This window comes from Centruroides vittatus, unplaced genomic scaffold (genome assembly GCF_030686945.1).
Source record: "Centruroides vittatus isolate TY-2023 unplaced genomic scaffold, ASM3068694v2 contig_356, whole genome shotgun sequence".
Classification (NCBI taxonomy): Eukaryota; Metazoa; Arthropoda; class Arachnida; order Scorpiones; family Buthidae; genus Centruroides; species Centruroides vittatus.
In genome coordinates, this window is record NW_027122179.1 from 617,496 (window position 1) to 631,536 (window position 14,041).

Here is a 14,041-nt window from a genome sequence, read left to right on the forward strand (position 1 = left end):
TTTCACTCCGGGTAAAATTTTTTTTACCTACCATGTAATGTTTTTTATGACAGCAACAAGTTATTCGTTTTATTCAATAGAATTATGTATATATATATGTACCTTTCTCGTTCCCTTTATTAAACTAGCAGAAAAAATTGAGAATTTTGTGTTATGTTTGAGTATATATGGTTAATTACATCATGCTTAGCGTACATGTGAACATCTTGAGAATAATGTTCCCAAGGTTCCAACCAGCTGTTCCCAATATCTACCGGTATGTAAACAACGTAGACTTCACATGCCAAATTGGGCCTGGTGTAGAATAAAAGAATAACAATCCATGCTGCTACATTTTCTAACTAAAAGCATTTATTTTAAATAATTTAAAATTCTTAAAGTAGTTTTTCTTTACAAACGAATTTTGAAGAGGTATTTTTTCACAGCAAATATTTCACGGCAATTTTTATGAGATGGAATTCCCTTTTGAGTAAAAATAGATACAATTTTACAGTGGAAATAAATACAAATGACTCAAAATATTTTTTCTTCAAATGTGAAGTTAACAGTATTTAGAAAAATATACATTTTCGAGTCTATCTTTTAAAAGATACACTCGGAAATGTATATTTTTGTAAGTAGTCTTAAATTAACATTTGAAAATAAATAATTATTATTTAAAAATGGGGTTTTCGGAGCGAAATTTGAAAAGAGCAAGTTTAAGAAGTGAAATTATATTTTAAAACATTTGAAAAAATGGCCAGGACGAAAATGTGCCACCGCAAGAGGAAAATGTTAACTTTTTTTGCATTTATAAAATGTATCTATTTGTAAAGACTCGAATGAGGTTCGAAACCGCGTAAATTGCGGAATTCTTGAGTTTAAAATATAACGACAGATTAAATAAGAGAGAGAGGGAGGAAAAAAAATCTCTTGATCTAAACGACGTGACACAAAATATAAAATGTAGTTAAACATAGTAAAATTACGTGTATTAAACGCCGCGTATAGAAGTATTTAGCAGTGCAAAGGCAATCAAATTTGCGTTGACATTTCAGTAAAATCTAACAATGTTAGAAATTACCCCCATTTGTCATTTTGAGCGATATGTCATTATACATGGTATGTTTCCTTCTGGAATATTTAAATACTGTGATTTGTATGGATAATTTTCAAATTTGTCAGCCTTGAAAGATTATATCTCAATGCATATGAGAATCACTACTAAATAAATTACATTCGGTTGACGGTACTGTTTATCGTCTTTAGCTTCAAAACCTGCAGAATGGGTGCCTTAATAGAAAGTATCATTTGCATCGCTGTCTGTTTGTAACACGACGGATGAAAGGAATATTGTGTCTGTTGCTTTCAGCACCTAATGTTTCATAGTAGTGAGTCACGGTAGTGTTTTTAGATAAATATATTTTGTCTTCTTAAAATGATACTATACAAAATTTAGTTGCATTTCTAAATATTTCTGTAGAAAGTGTTTAAAAGAGTTTACTTTCTTTACCATCACCCATTACTTATTTTTAATTCAGTTGTAATATATAATTCTCAATAAACATTTTGGCTTAGTTCGTAGATGTATTTCACAATGTTATTGGTATATTTTGTTATACTTTTTTTTGAAGCGAATTAAATTCAAATTCTATCTATTTAATAGGTTCATAGCTTAGAGCAAAACAAATACAGTCAAACCTGTTTTTATGCGGTAAATAGGGACCGCATTAAAAAAAACGCATTCAAAAAAATCACTTAATTTCTGTTAATTGTGAGTTAATAAATTGATATATATCGTTCTGCGTATGGTTTAATAAATTAAACCAACTAGAAAAGTATTTTTCCAAAGAAGGGGTGCTTCCAGCAGGACTTTTTATAAAGAACAAGCTGATATACAGGTAAAGTATACACAAAAGACTCCACATTGCAAAACTATTGGGAAAAAACAACTATAAACCAGTGTTCAGTGGTTTTATCCACTCGGGCAGTGAAGGCGTCATACCTGTGTAAGGTGATAAATGAAAAGAACATACCCTTCTGTGAAACTGGATTATTTTATGGATACCTTCTCTACATATTAAATAAATTCATTTTTATTTTAAAATGTGAATAATTACTCACGAATTAAACATTCAGTTATTTTCACTAATTGAACAATTGATTACCATATTTTTGAAAGATCAATAAACCTAATTTAAAATAGGCAACATGATAATGTACTATAATTTCTATCAAACTTTCTATTTAGCGATTAAATCGTAATGGTTAATCTTAGTTGTTTCGACATTAAAGCTTTGGCATGTAAACTGGATAAATAATATACAAGGTAGATCATAAGTAAGTTAACCATATTATGTTTAGTTTTTTACATTTTGAACTCGGGTTCTTCATACTTCGAAAAATGATTGAAGACGACGGGGAATTTTTTCTATCTAGGGATGTGATTTTGTCTATTCAAATTGAAGGTGAAAAACTACCGTATTTTTTTCGATCTTTCTGAAATTTTGTGGGGTGGTTTGCGTATTAGAAGAATATATATTGTGTAATTTCCGTGGTTACGGGAGTAGCCGATACTTGAAATGTTTTTTTTTTTCATTATTTGGTGACTGCTTTTGTGAAGTTCCTCGTAAATTCGAGTAGACGTGTAGAGTTTTCGGCACGATAATGTTGAGATATCAGCATGCGAAATATGGGCGTATAAAAATACCTCGTGGGACTTTACGGAATGTTCCTATTAATCATATTAAAACATAATGTAGCTGCTAAAAATTGGCAATAACGTTCGGACATCTGTTAAAGTTATGATACAAACGTTCTGATGGGTTCGGAGATTGCTGCATTGGCGACACGTTTTGATGTACGTTACTTTTTAGTCAAAGCTGTGGCGCCTATCATCTTCAGCTTTTCAGGTGACAAGGAAACTTTTTCGCACTGATGTTGATTTCCACACTGTAATATCCTATTTGCCAATTGACGAAAAGCTGTAACCATGTTTTATCATCATTGACGACCAATTATAGGAATGCAATCAGTTGTCAATTTTTGGTAAGTTGCTCTGAGAGTTCTAGCATTAAATGCATCATCTTAGTTCTGTAGAATTGTTTGCAAGGATGCATCAATGGTAATTATTTACAGCAACATACTTAAGACATGTCTTCCGAACCCACTATCTAGTATCGTAATAGGAGAAGTTGAGCCTAACACAATCATCCCCTAACAACTCTGGGTTTTTCCGATCATTCAGATTCTATCGTTGATCCTTCAGATCGGTAAACAGCTTATCCGTCTCGTTTATCCGGCCTTCAAAATAACTACTGCCTACAGGCCAATATAATATTTGAAATTTAAATGAAAAACAATCATTCATAATACATAATATATTAATTTTTTCTCATAATTTTGAAAGTAATGCATTTTAATAAGCAGAAAATAGAACAAGTAATAAATTTTTATTTTCAATCATCGATTTTCAGATTTTTATCTTAAATCACGCACGTTAATCTACATAATGCATTTTTGATGTTAATGTAATTTTATAGATTTAAAAGGAATATTAAAATTGATTGTGATGTCGTATGTTTTAATAGGACATCACGAAACGTTTCAAAGTACTTAATTTAAAATATTATTTATAAACAATTTTCAATTCTTAAAAAACAAAGTCTATTAGTACTATATAACATGAGATTTTTTCACAATTACTTCCATGTTATAGCAAATTATTTATTTTTAATTGTTATTAATTAAAGAAAAATGCTGTATAGAAATAATATTAAATTATATAATATTGAAGATTAGTCAAACATTAACAAATAGTAATCTAATGAATCCGTTTCTCTCATTGGTAGGGTAATGGTTAGTGATGTGGCAACGTAATTCAAGTGCAATCTGCCAAAGTGAGATTCCTCCAGATAAGACATTCTGTGGCAAAGTATTCCTGTTTGGGTGTTAGTCATGTAAAGAGAGACAGGAAAACTGTTAATGCGAAGAGAACAAATAAAAGTTTAATAATTATTTCAATTTATTAATCCACTAAAGTTTAATTTTCGACATTTCACTTTTTCAACATCATCAAAGTATCCGACATTTTGAGTTTCTAACTGAAGTTAACATTAAATATTATAGTATGAAATGCAAAAAGTATAGGGGTTCGATACATTCCAGACGTTATGAAAGATGTTCACCATCTCAAAAATATTTATGGTACTGTACATGAGTTTTAGTTAGAAGCATTTTTTGCGACCTACCGGAATTACAGAAACTATTGCTTATTATTATATATATCAGCTAAGCAGTGCAAATGTTTGGCAACAGATTGCATTATATTCCCAAGATAGAAGTCTACTTTTAGCTTTCCAAGGGTTTTTCTGGCTACAGAGATTTGCTGACGTGCCTTGTCCGATAAAGCACTCGACGAATCATACGTATGATCACACATCAAAAAGAAATTGAGATGACATATTTCATAGATTAAGTTTACTTTATCTTTTTTATTCAACTAGAAAATGGCTTCTCAAAATTTTATTATTATAAAAAGCAGTATATACTTTCAGTACAATAATTCAGATGTGATAGGAGATTTCGCAAAATTTATTATTATTCATGATTCAAATATATTCATGTTTAATACCAATGCATCAAGTAGTTAATGGGATTGCTTTCACTGTAACTCCATTTTTCGGATATATTACAAACAATGAATATACATTTTCCACATCCTGCAAAATGTAATGTCTTACTATAATGAACAAAATTCATCGTAAAGTGCAGAGTATCGCAACTGAATTTTTCGAAAACATTTATCATTTTTTGAATAATTGAAAAATTCGAAAAGTTCAGTCGTTATACCTGCATTACGGTTACAAAAATAGAAAAGGAAACTGAACAGATCTTACATCATCTCCATATTTCTCTAATTTGAATGATCGGAGAAGATTTGCCAAAACAAGTCTTGCTGTAGTTTTTGCTAACCTCTGTCCTATACATATTCTGTGTCCTGCTCCGAATGGTTGGTAAATTATGGAATCGATTTTTTGCTGGTCCTCGGATGAAAATCTGAAAAAATGTAAAATTTCAAATATAATTTCTTGTAATATATGTTTGAAAAGCAATTAACCTGTTACCTGTAGGGGTTAAACTTATCAGGTTCACTCCAATAAGTTGGATCATTTTGGAGCTCACGTACTGGAACAATTATAATACTACCTTTAGGAATGAAGATGTTCTTATAACGATAATCTACTGAACATATTCTATTCATTGCACTGAATAAGTAAATTGTGTGTATAATAACAAATAATATGTAATGCAATCAAATGTATAAAAGCAAGAAAACAACTTACAATGCAGTTAATGGATGAAGGCGAAGTGTTTCTGAGATAACTTGATCTAACAGTTGAAAATTGCTTAAGTCTGAATATTGAATTTCCACCTGAAAATAATTAAGAAATACACATTAAGTTTGGTATTTTTAGTAGCTGTAAAAACTTATGGCATGTAAAAATATTCACTGTGTTATAGTTGAGTGATTTGACATTCGTAAGTGAATTACAGAAGTATGCTTTGTATAGCACATGCACTCATATAATAGTTAAACATAGTAAAATGACCAGAATTAAACGCCGCGTATAGAAGTATTTAGCAGTGCAAAGGCAATCAAATTTGCGTTGACATTTCAGTAAAATCTAATAATTTTAGAAATTATCCCCGTTTGTCATTTTGAGCGATGTGACATTATACATGGTATGTTTCATTCTGGAATATTTAAATACTGTGATTTGTATGGATAATTTTCATGTTGATGAGTTTACCTTCTTTACCCTAACCTAAATGAGTTTACATTCTTTACCACCACCTATTACTTTTTGTAATTCGGTTGTAATATAAATTCTCAATAAACACTTTGGCTTAGTTCGTGTGTTTCACAATGTTATTGATACATTTATGTTATAATTTTCCTACAGTGTATTAAATTCAAATTCTACCTATTTAATAAATTCATAGCTGAAAACAAAACAAAATACTTTACATCATCAGAGACGTTAGTTTTAATTTCTTCACGGACTTTTTCTTGTATTTCAAGATTACGAGCAAGATGATAAATACACCATTGTATAAGAACAGTCGTCGTATCGTATCTGAAAAAATAATTAAAATACGTTACATACAACCTATGTTAATGTTTGTATTATTAATAAAATTTATAAACTTAATTACCCGGCTGCCATAAATAACAAAGCATTTGAAATTACAAACTCGTCCGAAAGTCTCTTCATTTCTGAAAGAGTATCATCTTCCGCATCAATCAGTGTCTGTAGCAAATCTCGTGGACGTTCCTGCAACAGAAAAGTTTTACGATGCTATAAAAATTTTTTTGATTTGTTCAACGTTTTCTATCGAAGTTCACACCTCTAGTTTCTTTCTACATGTGATAATTTTCTTACACGTTTCATAAATCATCGTTAAAGATGGCAGATTCAGCATATACTTTAAACTGTCAATTTTATGTCGAAGGAATCTACAAATTGGCTCAACTTCTGGAAAGCAAACTAATATATAAAAAGTTAAGCTTTACAGCAATACATTTAAATTTTTATACAATGTTTCACATAATATACCTGATATTCCAGCTAAAACATCAGTATGATCAGATGAAAGTGCGACATGAGCCGATTCGATAAACGTATTAGTTTCGTTATTTTGGACATTTGTGGTTACACCAAATGCTGAAGAACAATGTATATCAAACACTAATGTTTTACACAGTTTGCCAATGTTAAACGGTCGATCACCCTTCTTCTTGATGTTATTTAGGAAGATTTTTATCGGACGAGGCATTAGAGTACTCATCTGGAATAAACAAACATTACAGTGTTTTGTGACGAATCTTGCATAAATGCGTAAATATTGCTTACCGTTTTAAGCTTCCCTGTACTGAAACAATTATTGAGAATACTTCTTATGTTTTTCCACTTGTGATCGGTTAAAATGCCAAGTACATTTCTGTACGAATGATGAGGAAATCCGCCGTCAGTTAGCACCCACTTGCAACAAAAATTGGAAAATAAATTTCAATTTAGTGAAAATCTATAAGTTGATAAAAACGAATTTCTGCGGCTACATACATCTTTGTTGTAAAAATTGTAATTATCCTTTATTTGACAGAATTTCAAGAACTCAACATCAGCGCATACTAAGTAAGGTTTTGCACCTAGATAAAAGCTAAAGATACGTTGAAAACATTGAAATTTATATAAATTTTATATTATATTTGTATAATTTATTTCTTGTCTTATATATTAATGTATGTGTTATGGACAAAGTGAGTAATCGGGCATTATGAATAATGACCAAATAGGGCGGTTAGTGTGATAAATATTGATTAATTTATGAAATTGACCGGTCATTATGAATACTGCTATCACCTAGTCGGGTAAAGTGATAATAAGTTGAGGAATAATCATCTGACATATGCCAGCTAATCGGTACTCAGTTGCGTGTGCGTATCGTGTTTAGTACCGAATTTAAAATTTGATTAAAAAACTTCCACTTATTTCATTTAGAAATATTTATTTTTTATGAATTATTTCAAAGTATTTTAAAAAGAACGTGTAATTTTTTAAAACTAAGTGCTATTAACTATATTAATTAAATGGCAAAATTTTACCTATGTGCACATCTTGGCGGTGGTCGCTACTGTTTTTGCTCTCGACGGATTTCTCTCGAAGGGGAGCCGCCGGCAGGCCGCCGATTGTCAACTTTACTAGATATTGATACATACTAGTTATTGATACGTGTGTTCAAGAACTACCGTGAATAAATAACTAGTGACGTTAAACAATCGGCGGCCCTCCGGGAGGAATCTGTCGAGAGCACAAACAGTCGCGACTGCCGCCAAATTCGGTACTAAACGCAATACGCACGCGCAACTGAGTGCCGATTGGCTAGCGTATGTTGTATGATCACTTCTTAACTTATTATTGTCATTTTGCCCGACTAGGTGATAGCAGTATTCATAATGACCGATCAATTTGATAAATTATTGAAATTTCTTACAATGCCCGATTTTGTTGGTCATTATCCATAATAACCGTATTAATCACTTTGTCCATAACATATGCAACTGACAATTACTAAATTTAAATATATTTTTAAACGAATAAATTGAAACTTACCCGAATATTTTCCCATATTGTTGTAACCAATCTTGCATACACCTGTCTCTCTGCAAGAGTATCACTAGATTAAATTATATTCTATCTTTGTAAGCATTTTAGTTTTCTCTTGAAAAAAATACTCACGTTTCGATTGAATTCGGTAAAATTTCCGATGAAGAAATTCGGTTTTGGTCCTGGTATTGAATACCGTTGAAAGAAACTCATCCTTCGTTTCCTCCATCTGTAAAAATTGCATGACAAGTAAGAAAGTTGGTGAATTTCCCATTGGTAAACGACCAGTTTAAATATTGGGATTGTAATGTGTGAAATTTCATGCTTAATGAAAAAAGAAGTACATTTTCAAACGTTACCTACAATTAATTTTTATCTGTAGAATTAACATCGAAATAGTATAGAAAATGTATTTTGAATCATGACTATTCATACTCTTTAATTTTCACAATAAATACAAGTTTATTTATAAGCAGAGAAGACTTACCAACTATATTATTGATTAATATAAATGAGACTGATATGATTAATTTATCATAAAATTTCTGACGATTATGTGCTAACAGTAGTAGAAGATATAAACCACTGAGAAATGGTAGTTAGTGGCAGATTTGCACCTCAACATTGTCGAGATTTTCGAATTGTCGTTACGTGTCTAACAGTTTCTCATAATAAAACCCCCTCACAGAGACTCCATTATTGTCAGATTCCCCTCGTTACTTTGTTGCTTTACTGCATCAAACAGAGCCAAATATCAAAACCATGCGAAACGTAAATTTAACAGTTAGATCATAGAAATAATGTATTGGGCTTTAAACAAAACAGTTTCGTGTAAATTATATACAGCTAATTATAATACTGTCTGATGTAACTATTACATTGAAATATAACATTCTAGAAAATTATAAACAATAAAGATGTCACTCACCTTATCCACAATAAAATGACACAAACGAAAACAGAAGAAAGTATTGTTGTAACTAGATTCATCCTGATTAAATGTGTTTCTGATATTATATGCTGTATCTTGGTATCTCAGTCTGGATCCTTTGTTAAACATTACAGGTTTGAACCCCTTATGGAAAACGGTATGATAAATATTAAATATGTAAATTCATTTTAATATATGTCATTAAATATATGAGATATATTGTACGTACTATACATGATCGTTGGAAAATAACTAGGCGTTTAGAAATCGCTGTAATTTCTACATTTCTGAAGGGAAAATGGTGGAGTTTACGAATCATACACGATGTTAAATGGAGTCAAGAATACGTGTTTTAAAATTCCATAGAAACACCGGCACGAACGACAACTTTTTGCAAATTGTGATTTGAATAAACAGTAATTTCTCTGTGCATCGTTACTAGGTTAGAATTACAATTCTCGTTTGTTTCCGGACAAAATCTAGCTTGTCATCCTTTACTATATCCTACTAACTGTGCACATCAATCGGTGATTTTCATAGCAATGTGCGCTCGCTCCTGAGATGAAAAGCCGTCGGCCATTTTTTTTGCCGACAGCAAAATTATAACTATTTCTCAAAGTCTAGTTAATTTCCACACTCCCTGTTTATAAAAGTCAAAATATGTATGTTTGCAGATAACTTAAGCCCAAACAATTTTTGAGTACATTTTTCTTTCAAACACCATTGTTTATATCTTTCAATTCAAACCCAATTCCACCAATTTCATACTTTTCACGAAAACCCGTGCAACACCGGCAGACGCATCTACTTGTGCTATAATTTGAAAAATTGTAGATCTATAAATTCCCACTGTCCTCTATCTAACTGTCTGTCATTCTTAAATTTCCAGAATAGTGTTAGAAAAATTAAATTTAATATGAGATATGCAAAGCTTAAAGGGGGGGTAGGGGGCAAAGTTTACAGTTGCATACGCGGGTTGATACCTTGATGAAAAGGTTCGAGTGGACATCTGGAATAGTCCTAAATAGTCCTTACGAAAAAAAATCAATTCGGCGTGATCAACATCCTATAGAAATACAGTAGAGCGTCGATAAGTGGAACGTCGGTAAGTGGAATGGCCGGAAAGTGGAACGATTTTCAGTCGGACTGTGTCGTGCTGAATCGAATGTTTTTGATACTAAATTTACTTCTAAAGTATAATTTTCATGTTTTTTTATATTCTTTAATATATTTATTTTGTTTGTACAAAATGCAGAAATAATTTTTAACGATACGATAGCCTCGATGATTATTATAAAAATTTTCGTTAGGCTTAAAATCGACGAAAATTCAACACGAAGCGACACGCAACGGAGAAAAATTCAACAGGAAGCGATACGCAACGGAGAAAAATTTGAACATCGGACAGGTTAATGTATTTTTTCGTACAAAGTCGGAAACTGAAACAAATCATTAACTGGAAGGACCCCAGTCCCCAATTGGTTCCACTTATCGACGCTCTACTGTATTAAAAACTCGAAGAGCACACACAAGGTGGAGTACAGACCTTGAAACCAGGCAGGCCAACTTTGTGTCGTCATGTGTCCTCTGGCTTTTAATTCGGGAAAATTGCCATTCTAATGCCCATATTTGGTAAAGTCGGTTGTTGCAGCAGTCTGTGGTTGCGTTTTGTTACGAAAGACGAAGTCCATATTTATTGTTGTTTTTGATCTCACCAATGGGAAAGTCGATTTAACTATAGTTAGGGAAGTGGATGAGTAGACATGAGTCAACCTTAGCTGGAAGGGTGTATGTCAGATGAAAGAGATGGAAGGAGTCGTGTGGGAGTGCTATTTTTATGATAAATTATTTTATTATTTAGTTAATTGGGCATGGGTTCTTCCTGGACAAAAAGGATGGCCATTGTATTTCTGACTTTCTTCACGTGTCTAACAAGTAAGTAGGGCGAGCAGCCTCCACATATCGCACCGTTGTGTTGAGTTGATTTATTTTATCAACTGTAATTTTATTTTTATTTATTTACTTAAATCTTACGAACTGAATGCCAAACACAAGATTAAATACATAATTCCTGTATATATAATCGCCATAAAGTAAATAACAAATAAATTAAACACTACGAAATTTCCTTCTATGTACTAATTTATAAAATAAAATAAATCCAGTCAATAATATTTTTCATTTATATTAAAATTATAGTATAATATAGAAAATACACTTACATGGAGTTGACATCAGATTTACACGTTTAAAACTGGTTTAAATAATGAAATTAATCCAAAATCAGCGTGCAACGTTTTTCCTGTTATTACAGTTGAGTTGAAGAGAGGAAATCGAAATAATATTGTGTAAGACTTTTTAAGTTAAGCTTATCTTTCAGTTTGAAGGTCAAATTGTTCTATTTTTATCGTTATTTCTGCGTAAATGTAGACTTTATTTTATTCGTATTACTTTCCAAGATGTTTATATACAGTGATCACATGTGTAAGGAGCTGGCCCCTTCAGCGGTCGCATTAGCAGGTTTTACTGTGTACCAAGGAAAGTACGATCAGTCAAAAAAATCACACTCTAAAAGATTCACATTTTTACACTTAGTTGTTTAGAAATGCAAAGTAATTTGGAGAGTTTTCTAGTACGTACCGATGTTGGTGTGTGAAGGTAGGACCTTGTTCACCCAATTTAAAGCTTAATTAATAATTCCAGTGTTTTTTTTTTCGAAAATTTCTTAAATTTTCGCTGTTGGATTGTGTATTAGGGGCACTGAATAATGGTCGATGAATAGAGAGATAAAGGGGGTTGTGTGCCATGACTTTACCCTATACTTTCATTTATGTGAGGCTGGGACTTCACCTCCCATCGGGAACGTGGCTGTCGATTTAGAGCCATTAAATCGGTGACTTATTTTGTAAACAAGACCGAGGTGGTCGAGGAATGGGTGCGAGAAACGATATAATTGTTGCAATTTTCCGACCTATTTGACAGATCCCCGATCGTACATTGTGGGAACGACTGAGGGATCGCTCGTCGGGGTAATTTTGGTCATCGTTTTACACCGAGTTACAAGCGGAATTTGTCCGGCTCTCCGACGGAGGGGGCGGCGGTCGGAGCCGAATGGTCCCAGCTGTACCTCCTCCGATTCAGAAAAACACATTTAGAGTGTAATTTTCGGGTCCGTTGTCCGGGAAAGGGCTTGACCCGACTCGGACAGGGAAGCGGCCCGGATGGGGGAGTTCGGGGATCTTCGGCGACCCCGCGGCCCGAATCGCGTCCCTGGCAACAGACCAGGGACCAATAGAATTAAAAAGACTCTCATTTGGACCAACCAAAATCTCGGGATTTCGGGAAAGAAATGTTATAAAAGTCCGAGATCCCAAGGACACGAGGAAGTTGGGAGCGAACAGTCTGACGGATCATCGAGATTGTTGAAGCGAAGGCGAACGTGCGAAAACAAGAACGATAGAGGAACGAGGGGACCAAACTTCCCACGACAGACCTCTTCATTCGACGGGTGCGACGAGGGATTTTGCCTCACGACGAACATCGAATTCATCGTGGCCACGTGAGCCTGACGACCACTTCCTCCTTCAAGGGATCTTATACCGATAGAGCGACTGACATGCCTACCTCGGAAGGCTTCTACACCGTGCTGGGACAGCATCTTCAAATTGGACAGTGTCACCCACCTAACTGTAAGCATGTCTTGGTTATAAAATAAACGCGATAATTTTGTAATTACGGTCTCTGTGTGAATCTCTTTGCGTCCAGCAAACCACTACCCCCATACGCAAAAATGCTTTCTCGCGTCATTCTGACCGATCGCGAGCGAAGCGAGGATCGTAACCTTATCACGTAAGGTCGATCCCGAAGGCAAATTCAGAGTAGAGTCAAGTGTGGTCGGTCATTACCTCACACTGGTGTCCTCACAGTTACAAGCTTACAAAAGGCAGATTCGTGTAATCGGCGGAACGCTATTCATTAATGCTTTAACCTCTATCTTTCAGTAAAACTATATTCTATATATCCCACTTTTCCTTTTATCAAGCCTGGATATTTTATACATCTCTTTTGCACCCGCTTTAATTTTATATAAAGGCGGGTGTAAAACCGCCTTAATATAAAACTTCTGATAGATATTATCTAGTTTCCTATATCTTTCACTAGCTACGTTTTTCCTTGTATTCTTCCCTGCTGTTTTATACTCTAGTTTAAAGCAGAGATGATGAGTCGGAAGAAAAATACACGATTCCGAGTCGGTATTTTTTGAAAACAACTCAATCTCCTAACCTCCATAAAAAGATTAGACTTCTCGACTTCAGACTCCGACTCTCCGTATCTACTTTCTAGTTACCTCCTGAATTTTCTCATTTAATTACCATGTTTGTACCTACTTGTAGTGTTCCTCTTAAGAACGGTTCGTTTCCAAAAAAAAATTATCTGAGTTTACTGAAATTGAGAAACTTAATATCACTCACCTGTAATTAAATTTAATTACTCTTCAACCCAATATTAAGAGAGATACAAACTATTCTTTTGAATGCAATAAGAAAGTAGTGTAATAAAACTAAATTGTTTGTAATTTAAACTTATGTAATGTTACATTTACTTGCGCAAATTGTGCTAAAAAATTAACTTCTACAAATTTATTCGACAGCAAACCAGTTCAAAATACTTATGATTATTAAAATGTGATTGACCTGAAATGAATGAGGAATTTTAAACATTGTTATCAGTTCAAAAAGTAGTACAAAAGATAGCAAAAGTTCAGATTCCGCTGAAAAATTTCCTTTAATTTACACAGAATTTTCTGCTCTCATTTTACTATTTACATAGTAGAATGCACGAAAATATCTTGTCAAGTTGAAAACATTCGGTAAATAAATATGTTCAAGTATAATAAATAAAAAAATTTATAGGGCCCCATTAAAAAAAATAAAAAAATTTAGTGTAATCAGGTAGATTT

General features: G+C 33.0%; 2 protein-coding genes across 8 annotated transcripts in view; one reads left to right on the top strand and one right to left on the bottom strand.

Moving 5' to 3' along the window:
* LOC136974784 (cytochrome P450 3A8-like) overlaps window positions 1-14,041 on the bottom strand; it is a 399,348-nt gene that overhangs the window by 327,733 nt on the left and 57,574 nt on the right. For 2 of the 7 annotated variants that reach the window (XM_067269724.1, XM_067269732.1), the window contains exons 4-13: window positions 7,107-7,203; window positions 6,897-7,025; window positions 6,600-6,831; window positions 6,391-6,530; window positions 6,199-6,317; window positions 6,011-6,119; window positions 5,325-5,413; window positions 5,106-5,246; window positions 4,878-5,037; window positions 4,596-4,700 (exon numbers count right to left, since the gene is read on the bottom strand). The exons of 3 other annotated variants lie outside the window; for them this stretch is intronic. In XM_067269724.1, coding sequence (XP_067125825.1) covers window positions 4,620-4,700; window positions 4,878-5,037; window positions 5,106-5,246; window positions 5,325-5,413; window positions 6,011-6,119; window positions 6,199-6,317; window positions 6,391-6,530; window positions 6,600-6,831; window positions 6,897-7,025; window positions 7,107-7,203 — 1,297 coding nt within the window. In that variant the 3' untranslated portion in view covers window positions 4,596-4,619. Of the gene's footprint in view, window positions 1-4,595; window positions 4,701-4,877; window positions 5,038-5,105; window positions 5,247-5,324; window positions 5,414-6,010; window positions 6,120-6,198; window positions 6,318-6,390; window positions 6,531-6,599; window positions 6,832-6,896; window positions 7,026-7,106; window positions 7,204-8,156; window positions 8,207-8,282; window positions 8,380-9,078; window positions 9,226-11,303; window positions 11,388-13,553; window positions 13,644-14,041 lie in introns of those variants that run through there. 2 more of the 7 variants (XM_067269723.1, XM_067269722.1) reach the window with 2 other exon arrangements.
* The window catches only part of LOC136974787 (cytochrome P450 3A21-like), a 174,276-nt gene that overhangs the window by 137,285 nt on the left and 22,950 nt on the right, over window positions 1-14,041 (top strand). The gene's annotated exons all lie outside the window — the stretch shown is intronic.